The 23,569-nt window shown below is 38.4% G+C and overlaps 1 protein-coding gene across 3 annotated transcripts in view; it reads right to left on the bottom strand.

Moving 5' to 3' along the window:
- The window catches only part of DLG2 (discs large MAGUK scaffold protein 2), a 1,559,742-nt gene that overhangs the window by 619,276 nt on the left and 916,897 nt on the right, over positions 1–23,569 (bottom strand). For 2 of the 3 annotated variants that reach the window (XM_027848244.1, XM_027848243.1), the window contains one exon: positions 9,929–10,084. The exons of the other annotated variant lie outside the window; for it this stretch is intronic. In XM_027848244.1, the coding sequence (XP_027704045.1) occupies positions 9,929–10,084 (156 nt within the window). The remainder of the gene's footprint in view (positions 1–9,928; positions 10,085–23,569) is intronic. 3 annotated transcript variants of the gene reach the window in all.

Here is a 23,569-nt window from a genome sequence, read left to right as displayed (position 1 = left end):
GAAGAAGAAGAAGAAGAAGAAGAAAAAGAAGAAGAAGAAGAAAAGAAATGAAGAAAACAGAGAAGGAGGGAGTAAAGGGAAAGGGAGAGGGAGAGAGAGCATCATGTAGTAGATAAGGGACTGTAGAAATCAGGAAGACCTAGGTTTAAGTCTTGCCTCTAATCTATACTAGCTATGTGACCCCAGGCAAATCACTTAATCTATTGGTGCCCTTTCAGCTTTCTAAGACAAATTACAGACAAGGTGCCCATCTTTATTGGTGGAGGGAGATTCCATACCACTACACTGATAATCACAGATTTGGTACACTGTCCTTCACTATCCCGTATTATGAAGTTTACTATGTAAATTTTAAATATTTAAGTAAATTTATTTAGCATTTAAAGTATTTAAGTAAGAATATGGAATTTATTATGCCAGGAGATGTGCCATGCTCTTAAAAGGTTGATGTCATTTTAAAATATACTTAGTTTTATTTTTAATTAAAACTATGAAAAACAACTATCTGGTCATTGTTCACAATACAGAGATTATTCTTAATCTGTCCAGCTCCTGCCTCTTTCTAGGGATTCGTAGGGTCCATTATATGTGAGCTTTTGAAATAGGTTATCACTAACCTCAGTTTACTGATAAGAAGAATTTGAGGATGAGTATAGGCTGAAAATATAATGTCTTTGCATGGGTTGAAAATATAAGGTACTTAGGGCAGCTAGGTGACATAGTAGGATAGAATACTGGCCCTGAAGGCAGGAGGACCTGAATTCGAATCCAGCCTCAGACCAAACACTTGACACTTACTAGCTATGTGACTCTGAGCAAGTCACTTAACTCCAATTGCCTAAAAAAAAAGAAAAAAAAGATATAAGGTACTTGGAGATTTCAGATACATTTATGGATTATTGTTTAACAGGTTCTGAAAGGAGAGTAAAGGATATGTGGGGAACATCTCCAACATTTGAAAAAAAAAAAAGAGAAAAACTCCCATACTTTCCCATATCCATCCCTTTTATCTTAGAGACAAACACTTCCACAGACCTTTTAGTTCTGTTGTCAGAGAAGCAAATTAAGGTTTTGTGGTTGTGCTTCTTGGACCCATTTTTATGCGGTTAGGTAATGATGAGTAGGTTTGTGAGTCAGAGATATTTTAGAAGGTAGACATGCATCAGATAAAAGAGTTGAATTCGATGGTCTTTTAGGTCCCAACCAACTCTAAGATTCTACAGTTTCGCTTAAAACCAAATTCCAGAATACTTTGATTGGTATTAATTTTTCTATAACAAAACTATCCTTACTCAACCTTATCTCTTTTCAAAATGAGTGACTGAAGGGAATTTGAGCATTGAGGCTGTTGACGGAAGCAGCTTTTATTGGCAATAAAACAGAAAATCAGGGGCTACAGCTTCTAAATCCAAGTTTGCCACCAATTTATTTTATAGTCTGAGCCCAGAAAATCTTCATCTCCTATTTATCAGCAGGAAAATACCAATAAAGACAGCAATCAACCTGTAAAGGCATCTTACCCCTCAAAAATCACTGAAAACTGTGCTGACCATGTTCAAGATAGGGCAGTCAAGATGATGAGGCTATAGGAGGACAGGCCATATGAGAATGCTATGAAGGAACTGGGTCTGAGAGGACTGGGCAGGAATGACTGCAGTCTTTCAGTATTTGAAGGGCTATCATGTGAAATGCTAACATCTCAGATTTTTGACACTTTGAAGTTTGCAAAGTATTTTCTGTACAATAGCTCTGTAAGGTACACTTTAAAATATTGTCCCTACTACACAAAGTGGGAAACTGAGGCTGACAGTTTAAACGAGCTGTTCAAGGTTCAACATAATAAGTGCTACACTTAGGTCTTATGACGCTACTTGTGCTATTTCCATTATACCAAACTGCCCTTTAAGGAGAATTAGACCAGTCCTGCTTGGGGTCCAGAAAGAGGAACAGTGAATAGATGTCGCAAAATGGCAGATTTTGGTTCCATTAAAAAAAAAAGATTTCCTAACAGTATAGTTTCTCAAAAGGAGAATGGACTACCTTGGGAAGAGCTCCTCTCTGTCACTGGATATGTTTGAACAGAAGTCAGATGATCATTTATCGGGGATGTTTTAGACTTTCTTAACCATTTTTTTAAGTGTGTCATTGGCTCCTTTGGTTGTCTAATGAAGCTTATGAACCCCTTCTCAGAATAATGCTTTAAAATATATAAAATAAAATGTTATTTATTACATTGAAATTATTATATTATTACATTATATTCTTATTACATTAAAAAAAAAACATTGTCAAGTTCATGGACCCTAGGTTAGCAATTCTGGTCTTAAAGACCATATATTTACAAGCAAATCAGATCAATCAATCAATACACATTTATTATGTATCTATTATGTGCCAAGTATTGTGCTGTTAGTCCTTATTTTCAAAGAACTCATCTTCTAGTTAGGGGAGACAATACGTATTTAAGAAATTTTCCAATTTATTAAATGGGGATAATTCTGGCACTATTGACCTCATGGCATGTAATTATGAGGACAAAAAAAGGTAATAATAGTTATATAGCACTTTAAGGTTTGCCAAGCAGTTTACATAAATTATCCTATTTAAGCCTCACAATTATCATGTGAAGTAGGTAAGAGGAAATGACTATCTTTGTTTTGTAAGTAAAGCTACTAAGACTCAGAGAGATAGTAAAGTAAACCTATCATGGGCACAGAGCTGATAAGTGTTAGAGACAGGAGAAGAAGGGAAGTGAAAGAAAACACTGAGATCATAAACCTGAGTGTCTGAGAGGATGATGATTCCATTAAAGAAAATGGAGAAGTTTAGAGGAGGGGTAGATTACGTGGAAAAAACAATATGTTTTAGGAGTGCTGAGCTCTTCTGACCCTCTTCCATTTGAATTAATGAGCAAAATGACATGTATGAAAAAGACAGCTTATATACATATACACATACATGCATATACATATATATCTTTAAGATTTGCAAAGCACTTTATAAATATCATCTCACAACAACCCTGAGGTGTGTTATTATTATCCCCATTTTACAGCTGGAAAAAATGAGGCTGATAAAGATTGTGACATGCCCAGGGTTGCACAGCTAATAAGTGACTGAGGCAGAAATCAAACTCAAGGGGCAGCTAGGTGGCACAGTGGATAGAGCAATGGCCCTGAAGTCAGAAGGACCTGAGTTCATATCTGGCCTCAGACCAAACACTTGACACTTACTAGTCGCGTGACTGGGCAAGTCACTTAACCCCAATTGCCTAAAAAAAAAAAAAATAGAACTAGATCTTCTTCTACAGTCCAACACTCTCTCCACTGCACCACATGCCAACTCTCATCCTTTCTTAGATACTTCAACAGATCCTTGATCTCATCTGCATGTCCACCCTGAGTGAAGATCATAGCTCAGCTCCTACCTTCTCATCCTGTTCAATTATTTGTCCATGCTATTCTCTAAGTACTCCATAAATTATCTACTCAAAGTCAAAATACATTGTGAACAGCAGGGTAGCAAAGTGCCATCCATCTGTTATTTTTAACTTGCTACAAAACCAGACTACTCCTTTTTCTGGTCATTCATGCCCTCCATGATGTTTTTTATGCCACTGGTTAGGCATAAGTCATTGTTGATAATTACCTGTGCCTTATTTGCATCCATGATATATCTTTCTATTGCCCTGCAGCTCATTTGGGATTGTGATTCTTTTGAGTTTATAGTGATTCATGATCAGGGCATCTCAATGGCAGGTGACTCAAAGGGATCACAGTATGGTAATTTGAATGTTTCTGATTCTTCATAATCAAGGGCAATTAACACGTAAACAGAAGAAAACAGTTACTCAGGTAGCCTGAGGATTAGGAATTCATTTAATGACTACCAGAACTTTGTCAGCTTATATCCATTTTCAACAACTGGCCTAGTTGATACTTGCCATAAAAAATGGTCAATAATACTTATAAAATAAATGATGAATAATATCTTATAAAATTCTTTGTAGACAGATGATCCATACATGTTTGTTTCTAGAGTTAAGGAAACTATAACACAGCTATACAAAGAGATTATATGTGCATGTGGAAATCAAACCTCTTGAATCTTGTCTCTGATTCAATTGTCTCTGATTCAACACAGTCTTACTGTGTTACAGACAACACTGGAAAGACTGGGAGTCAAAACCTTGGGTTTGAGTCTGTGCCCCATCTTCCCTGCCAAGAGTCTATCTTCCAATCTATTAAATGGGAATAATAATTCTGACACTATTAACCTCATGGCAGCTATTGTGAGGACAAAAAGGTAATAATAGTTGACATTTATATAGCACTTTAAAGTTTGCCAAGCAGTTTACATAAATTATCTTATTTGAGCCTCACAATTATCATGTGAAGTAGGTACGAGGAAATGATCATCCCTGTTTTGCAGGTAGTAAATATCTGAGTCTGGATTTGAACTCAGGTCTTCCTGACTCCAGGTCTAGAGCTCTATCCATTGAGCAACCTAGCTGCCTCCATCCTAGTATGCTAGAAACTCTTCAAATATAAGCCCAAAGATGTCCTGTATGTCTGTCACCTCACTACAGTCTATTTATGTTTTAAAACCCTTGTCAATCAAAGTGTTAGCTGCTCAGCAATGACTTTTCTTTAAGTAGCTTCAGAAAGTCAGGAAGACAATTTACTAAGGCATATCTGTGATCTGTACTAGGGGAGGGAATGACCAAATAGATTAAATCGTGAATTCTTTAAATAATTATTAATTTTTAACATTTCTGAAGTAAAGACTATTTCAGAAAACAAATATGTGATACATCTCTAAAACTAGTTGCATCTAAAGGACACTTTTGCCTTACTAAAGAATAAGCTGGCAAGGAGTAGATATTACCCTTCAGGTACCCCCCAACTAATTCAAAGACCAGAATTAAAAAATAATCAGAGTTTAACTTTAAGTTATATTTTCATCTACATTCTTGTAGTCATTGTGTTCACTGTTCTTTTGATTTGTTTCTTTCGCTGTATCTGTGCATGTACATCTTCCCAATTTTTCTGAATTTCTCATTTTATCATTTATTATGACACAATAATATTCCTATATTACCATTTTCCAGTCATTTCCCAATCAATGAAATACACTTCATTTCTAGTTGTTTGTTACCACAAAGAATAATGTTAATATTTATATAAGAACTTTGTTTCTGATCTTAACCTCCTTGGGGTACATGTTGAATAGTGACATCACTAGATTAAAAGGTATTAACAGCTTAATCACTTTTCTAGTGTAATTCTGAAAGGATAACCAGAATGTTTAGACCAACGAATATCTCTACCAACAGTGCATTACTGTGCCTGTCTTTTCATAGCCCCTTCAATACTGACTATTTTTAGTTTACTTTATTTTTTCCATGTTTGCCAATGTGCAAGGATTGGGGAGATTAAAAACTCAGTTATTTTTATTTTTATTTCTTTTTGTGTTAGTGGTTTATTTCCACGTGTTTCCAAACTTTCATTTATAGTTTGCAGTTCTTCTTTGGGAAACTTTTTGTTCATATCCTTTGACCTCTTAAATGTTGGGGATATCTTGTCTCTTCAGGGTTACTGTTAGTAATTTAGTCCAGACCCATGATTTCATTTTTGTAGGGGATTTCCCAGGAAGAAACTCTCTCTACTAGTATAAATCTTCCACTGTCCAGCAACTGGAGTCTTAGAAAGTTTCCCAGAGCTTTGAGAAATTAAGTAACTTGCCCAGGGTTGCATATTTAGTCTGTGGTAGAACTTCAACCTGCTACCTCTTACTGTTTCTTAAACTGGTTCTCTCTATTACTCCAGTGGACTACCTCTCACACTATGTATTCACAATTTATGGAAGGTATTTTGTGAATCTGTAGGATTGGGCAGCTAGGTGGCACAGTCCATAGAGTGCTGGTCTTGGAGTCAATATGACCTGAGTTCAAATCTGACCTCAGACACTCACTAGCTGTGTGACCCTGGTCACATCACTTAATCCTGTTTGCCTTAGTTCCTCAGCTGTAAAATAAGTTGAAGAAGGAAATGGCAAACCACTCCGGTGTCTCTGCTAAGAAAATCCCAAATAGGATCATGAAGAGTTTGACATGAATGAAATGATGGAACAACAACAAAGGATGGTACCTAACTAGAAATCTTCTGCATGGTCCACAACCTTCCTAATATGCATTAAATTTTTATCTTCCTCTCTCAAACGAAATGGCTATTACTAGGGATCTTACCATCAAAAGTTGTATTGTCCCTGCTGAAAAGACCCCATGGTAAAGAGAGAAATGGCCTCCATACGATTTGGGTGACAAAACGCATCCATGGAGTCATAAAGTTAAGGGCATTCCTCACACTCTGTTGGACAAGAGTAGGTTGAGAACATTTTGATGTCTGTAAACTTTTTCTCCAAATCCATGTACTCTAGAGTCTTTAACAGGAAAGCTGGAGGGTTACTTTTTTTTCTGTTGTTAAAGAATCACCTTCTAAATATTATGCATACCAGTGATTATAACAATTTACTTATTTATTCATGCAATAAACATCTATTAAGCATCTTCTATGAATTATTCAGTAGAAACTGGACTAGGTATAGACACAAAGATACAAATTAGAAATGGTTCCTCTCCTTAAGAACTTGCAACTGAGCTGTGAGTCTAAGACATGTAAATAAAAGCCTCTAATACAGACCAGAATATGGTGCATCCAGAGAAATTCAAAGTGCTAGGATTTTGGATGAGTAAGAGCTCATTCTCAGTTTTTGAAAGTGTAGGGGTAGGAATTAGAGAAGGCTTCAAGGAGGATGTGGCATCTGATGTAGGCCCAGAGGGAAGGGTAGGATATGATGGGGGAGATGACATTCCAAGTCGCTGGTTAACCAAGTCAATGCTCTCTGGTATTCAGTCTAGCATAATAGCATAACTGATAGAAATAACTGCAAACAATTTTCTAACAATGTATTTTTATTTTCTGCTTCTTCCTCCTGTTGGCAAATGGCAGCTTTGCCATCCCAACTTCAGAATGATATGCTTCATTCTATTGACAAACGGTTTCTATGACTCCTTAGAAATAAAGGTGGCTTCAATTAATATAGATAAAGCACTTTGCAATACTATTAAGCACTAAGCATTGTTAATATGGTGGAAGCATCTCAGAGGATTACACATCCAAAAAATTGTTTCTGCACGCGTTTCCAAAAATGCATTATGTATTATAGAATTTGCTAGTCTTGCCCCCAGGGGATATAAGCAATTGACTTATAAGCATACCCTTAGAGAACAGTCAAAGAGAGAAATAAGGTTCCAAAGAGATCTGCTAGATAGACTCATTTTCACTCTGAATCACTGCGACGTCCACATTTTCCTTGCCCTCACACCATTCTGAATTATATTTCCATGTTTTCATACTGATAACCTAACTAGGCAAATACCTTTCTGAGAAGGAATATTAGAGTTGGGTTAAACTAAAGCAAAATGACCTTGATGAATCATTCCCAGTTCTCATTATCTGAAGGGAGGCACCTTTCCCCACATCTTCCTATTAACTCGCCACTCCTCCCCCCCAGTCTCTTTCTCTCTCTCTTCTTTTCTTTCTCTCTCTCTCCCTCCCTCCTTCCTCTTCTCTCTCTTTCTCCATCTCTCCTTCCTCTTCTCTCTCTCTATCTCTACCTCCCTCAATCCTTTTTCTCCCTCTGTCTCCTTCTCTCCTCCTTCATCTCTCCCTTCCTTCTTCCCTCTCCTAATAACTTGGCTAAGTATGTATAGCCTGTCCTTATTCCTCTCCAGGCTGCACTCTAGACTTCCTCTATGATGCCTTGCTTTTAATTGTGAATCCTCTCTCCGGTCGTGGAATAGACACAGTAGAAGTGCCCTACACCCTTGTGGCCTCTCCCTCCTAGAATCTGCATTTAAGGAGAGCATCCGAGTCAATCATATCTCATTCCTCTCTAGGTTGCATTCTAGACTTCATCTGCCATGCTTGGTACCTTTGCCTCCCTTTACCACTTCTCAGCTTTCTTTTCGTGTTTTGTCTTCCCCCATTAGAATGTAAGTTCCCTGAAGTCAGGGACTTTCTCTTTGTATTTACATTTCAGCTGCTTAGTAGAGTGCTTGGCATGGAGTAAGTGCTTAATGAATGTTTCTTAATTGACTGTCTTGAGAATATGACCTAGAGCAATTGACTTGATGAGTTGGGGAAAATAGTAGTCAAGTATGAAAAGAGTTACTAACATTATATTTGCAACTCTACTGGTACAAAGATCCATTATAACATATCAACTCCAGACTTTTGAGTAACTCAGGATGACCTACTTATCCACACTAGATTATGAGGATTATATTACTATTATTATTATTTGGACACTACAGAAAGGAAGGGGTAATAAACTTATTTGCATTAGAAGGTGGCAAAAATAACTCCCATTATATGAACTTAAAGCTCTTTATTTTCCTTAGGAAGAATAATGACATGCAATTGCCAGAGTGATATTCTGGTTGAATCACAATATCATAATATTACATATTGTTGTTGTTGTTCAGTTGTTTCGGTCGTGTCCTACTCTTTGTGACCCCATTTGGGGTTTTCTTGGCAAAGATACTGGAGTGATTGCCATTTCCATCTCCAGCTCATTTTACAGATGAGGCAACAGAGGTAAACAGAGTTAAGTGACTTGCCACAGGTCAACAGAGGTAGTGTCTGAGGCTGGATTTGAACTCAGGTCTTCCTGACTCCAGATCTAGCACTGTTTCTACTTCACCACCTAGCTGCCCAAATATTATATACTGCATTGTTTATGTTTTATATAAAATTATTTGAATTTATTTATACATTCATTTATTCAATAAAACACTTATTAAGTACCAACTACAGGCAAAACTCTTTCATGGGTACTGGAGGAGATAAGAAATGTAGATAAGCTACAATCCATTTCCTTGAAGAGCTTGTAATTTTTCAGTAGCAGGTAAGCACTGTTTCTTACAGGGCAGTAATATGCCATTACATTCATGTACTACAATTTGTCTAGCCATTCTCCAATCAATGGACATCTAATCTAGTACAACACCAGGCTGCCTCTCATACAATTTATAGAAGTCATTTTGAGGGTTTGTGTGATTATACGTGAGCTAGAAATCTCCTCGAGAGTTTACATGCTTCATAGTCCTTACTAAATTGTTCTCATCTCTCTCAAGCAAAATTGTCTATTTATTTATTGTGGATATGACCCTCAAACATCCTATTGTCTATTGCTGGAAAGACACTGAGTTGAAGAGAGAATTAGTCTTTAACACATTTGGGGGATCAAGTGTCCGATGGTTTTAAAATTAAGAGCACTTCTCGCATTTCTTGTGGAGAAAAGCAGACCGACCACATACTCTAGTATCTGTCAAATTTCCCTAGAAATCTCTGAGCTCCAGCGTCTTTAAAAGAACAAAAAAACCAAATTAAAAATACTTTACAATTTTTTTGGTTGAAAATAAGCTCCTTGAGGGGATGTAATATTAAGAAATATTTGTTAAATTGAATAGCACCTGTAATGCTACAATTATATTCTGAAAAGCTCCCATGTGACCAAATAATCAAAACAAAAAAAGGGTGCTGCTCTAATTTCCCTAAACACAGAGGTAGCACCCCATAGTCACATCTATATAAATGGTAATAATAACTAATAAATCTATATAAATATAAATGGTCAGGGCTGACCATCATGTAAAAAAACAACAAAACAACAACAGTGAACCAAGGGGTATTACACACATTCTTTTTTTCCCCGTTTAGCTTTATTTTTATTCTGAACTTAACAAATACCAAACATTTCCATATGTGCTGTAGAAGAGAAGGAGAGGGTTACACACGAGACTTGTTCTTGTGAAGCTGATTCAAACTAGAGAAGAGAGAGATAAAAAGAGCACAGACTGTACCTGGTGATCTCTGTATCCGGGAGGAGGCCCATGTGGTAGTGGGGGTAGGGAGAGGTAAGGAGGAAGCTTTTGTCACACTCAACTGGTGAGTAGTGCCGAGGAGAGGAAGATTTCTCACATAGTTTGTTCACAGTGCTGTAAACGGGTTCAGGAGGCCTGGTGATAGAAGAAGAAAGGAACAATTCTGTGTGAACAATTTAACAACACACTATGGCCACCATCAACATCCAGTCTTCCTTTAAAGACAAAGAAAAAAGTTAGGACGGTCAGGTGAAGCTAGGGTGAGCCTTGAGATCAGGAGGACCCGGGTCCAAGTGCTCTGATGCACACTAGCTGTACAACCATGAGTAAGTCACTTCTCAGTGACATGGGTGACTCTGTAACAATATAAATCAAAGATCAGTTGTTGCTCTGCATTGGTGGGGGCAGTTTCTATACCAGCAATTCCTCCTACTTATCAAATCACAGGCCTAGACAAAATAAAAAAAGAAAATGGCAAAAGATTCCTTGATCTTCTCAGTATTTCTTTCAGAAAACAAGTGCCTCTGTTACATACACTTTAGCTGACATTGGGAATCACTGTAACATTCTACTTGCCCACAAATGCGCAAATGTGATTACATGATGAAGGAGGAGAATAGAAACTATAAAATAAAATGATCTCTAGGTAAAGGAAATGGGCCTATTTAGATTAGAGAGGAGAGCTTTGTGGAAAGAGACATGAATGGTATTATTCAACTATCTGAGAGATTGCCAGGGGGCAGCTAGGGTGGCTCAGTGGCTATAGCCTGGATTCAGGAGGACTCATCTTCGTGAGTTCAAATCCAGTTTTAGACACGTTCTAGCTGTGTGACCCTGGGCAAGTCACTTAACCCTGTTTGCCTCAATTCCTCATCTGTAAATGAGCTGGAGAAGGAAATGACAAACTACTCCAGTATCTCTGCCAAGAAAACCCCAAATGGGATTACAGAGAGTCGGACACAACTGAAAAATGATTTAACAACAAGAACATGTGGGAATAGGATTAGATTTGTCTGCTTGCCCCCAGAGGGCCAGAGTATGAGCCACAGGTGGAAGCTACAGAGGGACAGAGATTTGTCCAGATAAAAGGAAACAATTTCCTAACAATGATAACTGTCCAAAGGTGGGATGGATTGTCTTGGAAGATGGTGGGTTGGCTCTCCCTGGAGATTTTCAAGCAGGAACTAAACAATAATTTGTGGAGGATGTGAAAAGTTAGAGAATTATATCTATAGCGATGGAAGGGACTTCAGAGGTCATTCAGTCCAATATCGTCATTTTACAAATGAGGAAACTGAACCTCCCTCTTTTCTCAAAGGTGAGATGATTTATCCAAATCCACACAGGCAGCAGAAGAGATAGAAATCAATCCAGATCTTTTGAGATACATGGTAGGGACACTTTTTGTCCAGATTGGACTGGATTGACTCTGAGGTCTCTTCTAACTTGGAGATTATGTGATTCTCCTTATCCTATTTATATCTTATCTACACCAATACAAAAGATGAAGGTGTACAGTAACAAAATTAAAAAAAAAACATTTTAAGTGTATATTATTGTGCATCGTGTTAGGTGCCCAGGATCCAAAGATAAAAAAAAAATTACACAAACCCTGCCCTCAAGAAACCTGGAATCAAATAGGCAGATGTAGCAGTGTGTGTGTGTGTGTGTGTGTGTGTGTGTGTGTGTGCATATACACATATGCACACACATGACCCTATGATACAAAGTAGAATGTAACGGTAACCAAGAAAAGATCCAAAGAGCTCTAGGAAAATGTTAGGAGGAAAATATTATATTTAGGTCAGGGAAATAGGGCAGGCTTCATAGAGGAAACATTGCTAAGCTGTGTCTTTAAAAAACAACATTTCAATAGGCAGACACAAAGATAGAGCGTGTTCAAGACATGCAAGTTGGCTATGTAGATATGTGGAAATGGAAATGTGCAACATGAGAGCATTTTTCCAAATCACAGCATCTCAGAACTGGGACCATTCTTAGGGATTATCTACCAGAGGTTTCTTAACCTGGGGTACGTGACTTTTCAAAAAATTGATAATTGTTTTTCAACATACTTGGTTTCCTGTGCATTTTGTTTAATGCATTTAAAATATTACTGAGAAAGAATTCAGTCTTCATCAGACTGCCAAAGGGGCACATGATACAAAAAAAGGTTAAGAACTTCTGAATTCCAAGCCAATCACTTCATTTCATGGGTGAGAAGGCAGAGATCCAGTGAGGGAAAGAGATTTAAGCAAAGTCACTCATTGAATGGGAGGTTGAATTAGGACCAGAACATGAGTCTTCTAATTCCTATTCCAGAGCTCTGTTCATTACATTGTAACATCTACTATTGAAACTTCAGATTGGTTCAAAATGTCACTTTTAGACAATACTAGCTTAAAAATATAGGAAGAGTATGATTTGAAGGGTATAAAAATGCTCCAGCCAGTCGGTAAGTTAATAAGCTTTTATTAAGCACCCACCATATGTCAGGTACTCTACAAGTGCTGGGGATACAAAGAAAATCTGGGACACAGTCCAGGCAGATCTGAATGAGAAGAGGAAGAAGGGAGAAGTGTCTGAATATTGGTTATTATTCAAAGAAGGTAGAATCAATTAGGGCACCTGCACGGGGGACCTGGAGGATGAAGAGCATGAAGAAAACAGATACTGAAATAGAGATTCAGAGATTCCTTTGAACACACATGTACTGAGTACCTTAAATGCATAAAGCACTCTGCTAGGTACCAACAAGGAGGTAGGTAGGTAAAGGCAGCTGGAGGAAAACTGAAAACTCTAACTCAGTCTAATAGGTGGTTAGTTAATAAATGCTTGTTGATTTAATTTATTATTATTTGCTTAGTACAGTGTCTTACAAATAGCAAGTGCTTAATAAACTCTTTATCTACCATTTATCTATCCATCATCTATCATTATTTTTATGTTTATGGTGTTCAGAAAAAGTCTTTGGACAAGTTGTTGTTGGCACTGTTGTTATTAATATTACATTGTTATTATTATTATTATTAGTCAGACTTATAATTTCATCGGTGTAAGGAATTTCTAGTGCATAAACTTCCTCTACTAATGCACATTATCAATTCCTGTAACTTACATAGTATTGTTAAAAATAAGGTGTTTTTCTTCAGTAAACAAAAATCTGTCTCAATCCCAGGCCTTCTGACTCCAAGTCAGTTTCTTTCCAAGACACGAAGCTCTGGTCATCAGTACAACTAAAGGAGAGGTGCAATGACGGAAGCCTGAGACAGCCTTTAATTGTCACTTCCCCATTTTGGAAGCTGATTCACTACTGACAGGAACCATATGTACAGGCCAAATTCAAAGACAGTAGGATGGGATAGAGAAATTCAGTCTTTATTAAGGAAACCAGATCTTCTCACTCAAGGCCTGGACACTCTTACCACATAATCTCAGTGGACTTCCAGCCTTACACAGGCAATAATTCACAAGCAGCAGCTGCCAAACAAACCAGCCAGCCTCGGCTGGAAGAAAATGAACTGCACAGCCATTCTTTGCAAATCTCTCCAGTAGCACTGAGAGGTGATTCAGATGGACAGAAGGGAATCTAAAAGGCAATATCTGCCCAATGGAATGAACTTCCAGGCTTTTGGTGAAGGTCTTAAAGACTTTCATTCTTAAAGCGTTTCAGGAAGCCAATTTTCCCTGCATGTAAGGCTTGAGTTAGTTTTCTTCATCCAGTATTGGCAATGACAGTCCCAGAGAACAATGTGACCAAGTTTTCTAACCAGAATATACCCATGGCGCTCACAGGCAAATGATGTGAAAGGATTTCAATGATGCAGCCCCCATCAGAGAAGAGACAGGCAGACAAAGAGAAAGAGAGACAGAAACAGAGGGGGGAGAGAAGGAGGAAGAAAGTGGGAGGGAGAGAGAGGAAAGATGAAATGTAGAAGGAAGAAAGGAAGGAGGAAGAGAGGAGAAAATGGGAGGCCAGGAAAGAAGGAAGGGTAAAGAGTAGAGCTAATTAAAAGCAATTTAAAAAATCTACCACATTTATGATGCATGATATAGAAGCATGGCTCTAAATGAGAGCTCTCATCCCCCTTCATGTCCCCTGTTCAGGGAATTATTGAGGAGTAGGATAAGGGAAATAAGAATTAAGGCATCCATTCTTTCATTCATGTCACAAGTGTCTATTGTTGTTGTTTGCTTGTTTGTCCTTCATTTTCAAAGAGGACCAATGACATCACAGTGTAATGTTCTGACTTTCATTTGAACTGGATTTAGATGAGGCATAATTGCACAAAGTCATCAGCTTCACTCTCTCTACCAAAGTCATCAAAGTCCAGCGGCAGGGTGAAAGTCACAACTACTGGTGATGGCTTGGTATGCAGTGGATGACCTTGGCATCTTCAATGTCTGACTGAGCTCCTAGCACTCCACAGTCCCTGCTGCAGCCACCTTCACAGCCAGTGGAACAAATTGTTCTCATCTGCCCATTCCACTGGGTGAAGTCTTCATATGCTTGGGGTAGACACCCTTCTAACTCACCAGTGGGTTTGAAGCCTCTTAGTTGTCCTTGACCTGGTTTAGCCCTTCTGCTGAGACAGTTTTACCAAGGTGTGGCTGCTGCCCATGCTACAGCTTTTTGAGCCACAGGTGACAAGTAGACACCAAAGGTGGATGAGCAGCCCTGAAAAGGGCTTAGCAAGCCCTCACACCTGAGATGCTACTCCTCCTTTTCACTCCACTGTACTGTTTCTCTTATGTAAGTTAATTCTGACTTGAAACCAAAAACTCTTCTTGTCCTGCATGGGGTACTACAATAATTCAGGGAGGTCTAAAATATTCCTCTGATTCTGATTCTCTCCCCTCCTTCACCCATCCCTTCCCTTTGTGCCCTGCTTCTCTCTCCTCCATACCTTGCTTTTCCCTCTATACCCTCTTTTCCTGCACTCTCTCTCTTCCTTCCTTCTTTCTGTGTCCCAGTCTCTCTATCTCTGTCTCTCTGTCTGTTTCCTTCTCATCCCCCACCCCCAACCTCAAAAGACAAATACATGCTGCTGAAAATTATGAGACTTTCATCTCCTTCTCCCTCTGGAAGCATTTTAAGGAAACACTATTATTTCATACTCTGCAGATTTAGTAAATTTCCCATTTGGAGCTGGCTGCAGTAACTGAGGCTTCAGCTGGTGCCTCCAGTACCTTTGGCAGCAATGACTGCTGAGTTGTATAACATTCAGGATTTATGACTTGACTCCAATCAATTACTCACTGTCTCTACTCTTATTAATCCCGAGATGTAGCACCTGATATCGCAGCCTCATTTTTTGCCTGGCACACAGCTTTTCTTTCCTTCCCAATTGATTTTATTTTATTTATTCTTGCCCCCCTCTCCCCCTCATTTCCCGGGGCCATAAGCTAAAGAGAACACATATCACATCCAAACTCTATTTTCTAGTTTGTGGGGACACTGGATATCTCTGGGAGAAAAGAAGATAAAAAAAAAACCTTGCTAAAGTTCTCTTCTTCAAATCCAGGGATAATCAACCAATATTAAAGTCCAAAGTAGACAGTTCTCAAGTGAAATGAAAGTTTCCTATATAGAGAATAGCTCACACTTATGCAGAGCGTACCAAGAGTCTTAGTGCATTTTTAAGCTATTAAGCTACTTTAAAAAGCTTAAAATGGCACAACACATTTGGGATACCCTATATATCATTCAACAAGCATTTACTTAGTGTAAGCTGTGTGCTAAGCATTCTGTGAGGCATTGGGGATAGAAAGGCAAAAACAAAATAATCTTTATAATCAATCAATCAACATTTATTAAGCACCTATTACATGCCAGACACTGTGCTAAACACTAGGAATAGAAAAAGAGGCAAAAGACTGTCTCTGTTCTTTTTTTTTTTTCAAAAATAACAAATTTACTAAGGAATGATTTTTATAACAAAAGTACACAAATTTGTAGGAAAATTATACAATTAAAATATAAAACCTAAATCAGAGAGAAGATAAAAATAAATAATATCTGTGCAATATATGGAATAATGCTTGGGAAATGCACCGAATAGATAGAACCATTGGAAACTAAACTTCCTGTTAAAACTAGCCTGGCATTCAAGACCCTCCATGCTCTAGCTTCCCTTTGCAGCCCATTATTCCCCTCCAGTCTCTGTTCTTAAGGTGCTTACTTACAATCTAATGGAGGAGGAAACATACAAACAAATATATACAAAGTGAGCTATACAGAGGAAAAATAGGAGATAATTAACAAATGGAAGACACTGGAATTAAGAGGGGTTGGAATGCTTCCTGTAGAAGGTATATTTTAGTTGGGACTCAAAGAAAGCCATAGAGGTCAGTGGTTGGAGCAGAGGAGGGAGAATATTCCAGGCATGCTGAACAGCCAAAGAAAAGGGCCAGAACTGAGATGTGAAGTGTCTTGTTCATTGAATAGCCAGAAGGCATCACTGGATAAAAGAGTATGTGTTGAGGAATGAGGTGTAAGAAGACTAGAAAGGTAGGAGGGGGTAAGGTTATGAAGTGCTTTGAATGCCAAACAGAGTATTTGGCATTTATTCCTGGAGAAATAGGAAGCCAGTGGAGTTTAGTGAGGAGGGGATGACATGATCAGACCTTCCCTTTAGGAAAATCACTTTGATGGCTGAATGGAAGATGGATTAGAATGAGGAGTGGCTTGAGGCAGGAAGACCTACCAGAGGGCTATTGAAGCAATCCAGGTATGAGTTGATGAGGGCCTGGGCAAGAGTGGTGGGAGAGTCAGAGGAAAGAAAGAGGCATATTCAAGAGATATTGCAAAGGTGAAATTGACAGGCCTTGGCAACTGCTTAGATATGGGGAATGAGAAATAGTGAGGAATCCAGGATGACTCCTAGTTTGTGAACCTGAGAAACGGGGAGGTTGGTGTTGCCTTCTAGGAGCAGGGGAGCATTTATGGTGAAAGATATAGAGTTCTGTTCAGGACACATTGAGTTTAAGATGTCTACTGGACATCCAGTTTGAGAAGTCTGAAAGGCATTTGGCGATGTGAGACTGGAGGTCACTAAAGAGACTGAGGCAGGAAATCTGAGTCATCAACACAGAAGTGTTAATTAAATCCATAGAAATTGGTGAGATCACCAATTGAAGTAGTTTAGAGGGAAAAGAAAAGAGGGCCCAGTACAGAACGCTGAGTAACATACAGATTTCACTTACGCTTATTTTACTAATGCTTATTTTACTCTGTTTTTTTTTCCCTACCAAAAATCATGCTCTTTGTCAAGGAAAAGATAGAACCATAATGATCAGAGAGGGATTCTGAATGAAGTCATAAATGTGATACAGGCTCCACTGTTACAGATCTTTGAATGAGCATGGTCATAGGAGATGTGCCACGGGACTAGGGAAGGACAAATGTCTTCTGAATATACAAAACAAGGAAGAGCATCTTGAAGCTGTACGCCAGTGAGGTTGACTTTGATTCCTGGCAAACATCAATTAATAATCAATCAATAAACATTTATTAAGTGTTCCAGTATGTTCCAGGCACTGTGCGAAGCACTGTGAGTGTAGTATTAAAGGGAGAGGCTGTAATTATTCAGCAACATCTGAATAAAACTTCAATGGATGAAATGAAATGGCATTAGATAAATGATAATACAGATTCTGTGAAGGAAGTCACAGATCATACTGAATCGTTGCCTAGAATTGAACCTTATTTAGGTCACGCCAGACACCATAGCTCTGCATAGGATAGGTAGTTGTGTTTGCATTCCAATATTGTATTCTTAAGGACTTCAATTCTTCAAATACCTGATTCTCTAATCAGGCAATTCTCCCAAGGAAAGAGCGTCCAAGGCCATCTGGCTGCTACAACAAGTCACACATGAATCATATTTAAGAGCTTCCCCTCTATCACCCAGAGGCATGGGAATGGCCCTCCCTCATGGTCAGCATTCTGAGCAGCTCCTTGCAAGAGAAGCAGACCTTTGCCTCTCTATTGAGACTGCAATTGATGAGTTTTAATTGGAATTTGGCTGACTCTCCAAAAGAAACAGAAGCTACCATCACTTCCTATTAGGACAATAAATAAATATTGCATAGAAAGGGGATTCACAAGATTGTTCCTGAATTGCATTTGAATTGTAGACCTAGGAATGAGAGACCCTGTTGAACCTAGGAGTGAGAAGCCCTGTCTTCTCCATGATAAGCCTCTCAAGTTGCTCAGGCTGAAATAGAGTGAATTTCCATAACTCTGATGCTGTATAGCTCAGTTCTAATGCGGGACTGATTCCCCACTGGGAAAGCTAGGAAGAAAAAAATCCTGATTACATTGACATACTCTCTAATTAAGCTAATAAGTCAGTCATCTGAACATTATTCTGTTCACTTACCACCACTTAGTATTTGCTTGCCACATAGTAGTCACTTAATAAATGCCTGTTCAAATGAATTATTTAGTTTGCATATAAATGACTTTGTTAACCTATCTGCAGAATTATCTTCATTTCCCTGGATATCTGTGTTGATGATTTCATATTGTTAAGACAAAAAACTACTGAGGTGCTCAGTACAAGAGAGGGGACAATTTAATGAAGCTAGGTACAATAGAGGCAGCTAGGGGGCTGACTGCAAAGAAGGCTGGATCTGGAATGAGGAAGACCTAAGTCTGAATCCTCACTTAGTCACCCACTAGCCATGTGACCTTAGACAAGTCACTTAAACTTTCTTAGGCTTAGTTTCCTCATCTGCAACATGAGATCAATAATAGCACCTACCTTAGAGGGGTGTTGTGAGGATCAAAGGAGATCATATATGTATCATGCTTCGGAAACTCAAAAGTGCTCTATAAATGCTATCATCATCATCATCATCATCATTATTACTATTATTATAGTTATTTAGCAGAAAGAACATTGGACCTGGAGTTAGGAGGGACCTGGGTTCAAATATTGACTCTGACACTTACTACTTGGGGGGACCTAAACCTCAACTTTCTTTTTTGTAAAGTGAGACTGGGGAAACAACAGTTTTTTAAAAGGCAGAGATCTAATCTCATTTTAAGGGCAGAGATCTAATCTAATCTAATCTAATCTAATCTAATCTTTTTAAGGGCAGGGATCTAACATCAGAAAAGGCAGAGGGAAAAGAATGAAAGAAAAGCAGAAGGAAAGTTCTTGTATTAGCTGCCCAAGTTTTCATGATTGATTGCATGATTCCAGTGTTTCTGCTCCACAGCCTGCCCTTTTCTAGACCCCTTGACTCCTTGTTTTGCTGAGTGATTGTGACTCTTTCTCACCCACATCTATTGGTCCCCTAAATTCTGGTTTGCCTCCCAGAAAATAAACATCACTTACCCAGAAGCAGGCAGGCCATACATAGGCAGTATTGTTACCAAGATTTATTTGCAAAGTAGGCAAAACAGAGAAGGATATATTTGTCACCTTAGATGCATCTGCACAGATTTGGTGTTAGATAAATGATAATACAGTGTTTGTGAAGGAAGGCAGGGATTGTAGGAGAAGGGAATAAACATTTTATATAGTGCCTACTATGTTCCAAGGCACGGTGCTAAGCACTTTACAAAAATTTCATTTTATCTTTACCACAACCTTGAAAAGTAGGTGCTATTATAATCTTTATTTTACAGTTGAGGAAACTGAGTCAAACAAAAGTTAACCCTTGCCCAGTGCCACATAACAAGTGCATATCTGAAGTTGTATTTGGCCTCAGATCTTCCTGACTCCAGGCCCAGCATACTATCCACTTATGTCTATTCACTTTCTTTTTTGCAAAAGCAAAGTTTGTGGGCCACTCATAATCTCTATAGGCTTATAGAATGGAATGGAACCATTAATCAGCCTATTATAGATCAACCAATAAAATATTGGGCATGTGGCAGGGAGCATGGTGGTGCAGTGCATAGAGTGCCAGACATGGAGCCAGGAAGATCACAGGCCAAATCCAGCCTCAGATATATAGTGGCTGTGTGACCCTGGACAAGTCACTTAGCTCCTCTTTGCCTCAGTTCCTCATCTGTAAAATGGGGACAAACTGGAGAACGGAATGGCAAACCATTCCAGTATCTTCCCTAAGAAAATCCCATGGACAATGTTCTTGGAGTCACACAGAGTGACTGAACAACAACAACATGGTCGCAAATAAGGTATGACTCATTACCGTTCAAGGACTGTGTAAGAGAAATGGTATCAGGTATGTCAGGAGAAAGATGTATGACTGGAAAAGAAGGAAGACTGGTCATGTGGAGAGGATGGCAAAGCAATGGACATACTTCATATTCCAGTGGTATCCACTCTATGCCAAGAAAGCCAGAAGAAGGTCAAAAGGTCCTAGACATGGAACTAGAAGGGACCTTGGAAGCCATCTAGCCCAAATCTCTTAATTCACAGATGAGGAGACTGAGATGGCAGCAAGGGAAGGGGTGAAGTGATCTGCCCAATGTAACACAGAAGCATCAGAGGTAGGATGTGAATTCAGGTCCTCTGACTCCATGGTCAGTGTACTTTCTACGTACCATGCTGCCTCTCAAAGACTTGTGGGAAGACATGGACAAGAGTCACACAAGACAAGAGAATGGAGATGGGTGGTGTGACCTGTATTTTTGGAGAGATCACCACTTACTTAGCTATGAGAGAGACATTTACTAGCTGTACGACTCTGAGCAAGTTACTTAACTTTTGTTTGCCTTAATCCATCAGAGAAGGAAATGTCAAACTACTCCAGTATCTTTGCCCAGAAAATTCCATTGGTTTTTTTAACATGCATTGGCACAGGATCACAGAGTCAGACACAACTGACCAACTGAACAAGAACTGATCTTGATAAGAAACAGTCTTATTGAAGTCAATGAATCTAGGAGAGAGAGGGGGACATCTTCATTATAACTTAGATATAGGGGATACAGTCCAACCCTCTCATTTTACAAATGAAGAAACTGAGGCTCAGGGAGTCACATAGAGAGTAAATGTCTGAGGCAGGGTCTGAACCTATGTCCTCTTGACTCTAAGTTTAGTGTTTTATCTACTATGGGAAAAATATATTAACGGTAGGCACAAGATTTGGCAACTGATTGGCTGTGTGATGACTGCCCAAGAAAGAGCCAGAAAGTCTGGTGAAGCTCCTTGGCTGAGAGAATCAGTAGTTAGCATCCTAAGATGGGGTGTGGTTACTGGTGATGACCCTGATAATTGTACATTATTATCTAAATTACAATTCTCTGCCAAACAAAATGTTGTGGCTTATACAGAGGAGGAGCTGAATAAATACTTGTTCAATGTAATTAGTCCTATTTTGCAGACTGAAATTTCACCATTAAAGGGAGGTAAGAGAAAGGAAAGTGTGCCCTGATTTGCACAGGGGAGAGTCATGTCTCCTTGCTTGAAGATTTTGTAGTACTTTACCTGGGTATCTTCTTTGCACTTTTCTCACTTTCCCCTTGTGTCAGGGTGTTTGTGTGTGTATCTACTTCCTGATCCCATTGTGAATTGCTTGAGAGCAGATTCTGTGCCATATTTATTTTTGTATCCCCAGGGTCTAGAAAACCATAGATGCCTCATAATTGTTTATTGAAAATGTGTTTTGAGAAAAAATTAGGTATAATAACTCCCAATTAGATTCTATCCTGAGGTTTGTAATAAATCGCTTTCCTTATAATGCCTCTGTGAAGTGATTAGTCCAGGTAATATCATTTTTGTTGTTGTTGTTTTAAGAAAAAGAAGGCGAAACTCAGAAAGGTATTTGCCCAGGATTATACATTTAAGAAATGTCATATCATGGACTCAAACACAGGTCTTTTTTTTTTTTTTTGCTTTAAAAGACTCTTTAATCTTTGCTAATTATAAAAACAGACAAACAAACAAAAAATCAACATCTTTACTGCCACTCTGAAGCTATTGCATGGGACAAAGTGAGCTGGACACTGGACTTGGAGGCGGGAAGACTTGAATTCAAATAATGCTTTAGACATTTACTAGCTGTGAAATGCAGATCTTCTAAAGCTAAAGTCCATTGTTCTTTCTACTGCTTTACATCTCACTGCTTTTCCTGTAGGGAACGAATGCTAAGAGAAGGTAGATGAAGAAGAATCAATGTTCCTTTTCCTAATGAAGGACCAGAGCACTGTTTACAAATCAAAAAGGAGACAAAAGTTTGTGGATATTAATCTGAACACTGGGGCTATGCATTTATCTACTCCCACATTAAGCAAAGGTCTGTATTTGTAATAAATCCAGCAAGTTAAAAAAAAAGCTCTAATCAAGTCAAAACCTGTGTACCAATATGAAATGGGTAAAAGATACACAGACCAGAGAATTTGAAGCCAAAAGACCAGGGTGGTAGTTTTGGCTTCACTCTTTACTAATTGTGGATCTAGGACAAGTTGTGTACCCTCTAGGAATTTCTCCTTCCTTATATTTAAAACAAGAACAACCTTAGTACCAAGAAGTATGAAAGATACCATGGAGGATCTATCTGACCACAAAGGAAATGGTCTAGTGACATAGGAAGGGTGAGAGTTAGAGACAGAAATTAGTATAGATTGCAATAATATCCATGAACTAATAAAAGGACCAAAGGAAGACCTCCAAAGATTTAGGTGAGTCTATCATGGTTTTTTTTTTTTTTTTGAAGATATATTGATCAGAATTGCAAGGGATAAAAAAAAAAAAACAAAACAATGGATAGGCTGAGATTTCTGATGCTGAAGGGGAGAGTCATGGAGATGACATGAGTCACATTGAAATGAAGGAAGAACATTGGCCCAAATATAGCACCAAAGTTTTATAAGAAATGATTAGCCGGCTAATTTCAGAAAAACCTGGAAAGACATATATATGAACTGATGCAAAATGAAGTGAGCAGAACCAGGAGAACATTGTACACAGTAACAGCAACATTGCTTGATGATCAACTATGAATGACTTAGCTGTTCTCAGCAATACAATGATTCAAGACAATTCCAAAGGACTCATGATAGAAAATACTATCCACCTTCAAAGAAAGAATTGGTGGATAATGAAGCATATTATTTTCACTTTCTTAATTTTTTCATGTTTTTATTCTTTTGTCTGTTTCTTTTTTCACAACATGACTAACATGGAGGTCAGAAGAAGAGATATAAGAACAATCCCAAGGTCTCTGTAGAACTTTGGAATTGATTGCATGACATGGGAGACACTGGCAAAGGACTACCCATTATGGAATACCTGCATCAAAGAAGGTATTATACTCTATGAGCAAAGCAGAAATAAAGTAACTCAAAAGAAATCAAATTTAGAGAATTCATCCCAAATGTTAACATAGACTATTTGTGCCTAATCTGCGGTAGAACATTCTGAGCTCATATGATCTGACCAGCCACAATCAGACACACAGTAACTTGATTCTAACATAGTGATGTCATTTTGGTCCTCTTTGAGAATGAAGGACAACAACTAATATGGTAATATGGTTTGCTTGATTGAACATATATAACCTATATCAAATTGCTTACTTTCATGGGGAGGGTAGAGGTGAGGGAAGGAGAGAGAAAATTTGGAACTAAAATTTTTTTTAAAAAAATGAATATTTTAAATTGTCTTCACATATAACTGGGGAAAAATAAAATATTAT

This window comes from Vombatus ursinus, unplaced genomic scaffold, assembly GCF_900497805.2.
Source record: "Vombatus ursinus unplaced genomic scaffold, bare-nosed wombat genome assembly UNPS02005659.1, whole genome shotgun sequence".
Lineage (NCBI taxonomy): Eukaryota > Metazoa > Chordata > Mammalia > Diprotodontia > Vombatidae > Vombatus > Vombatus ursinus.
The sequence above is the reverse complement of the archived record's forward strand: the minus strand, read 5'-3'. Positions and strand labels throughout refer to the sequence as shown.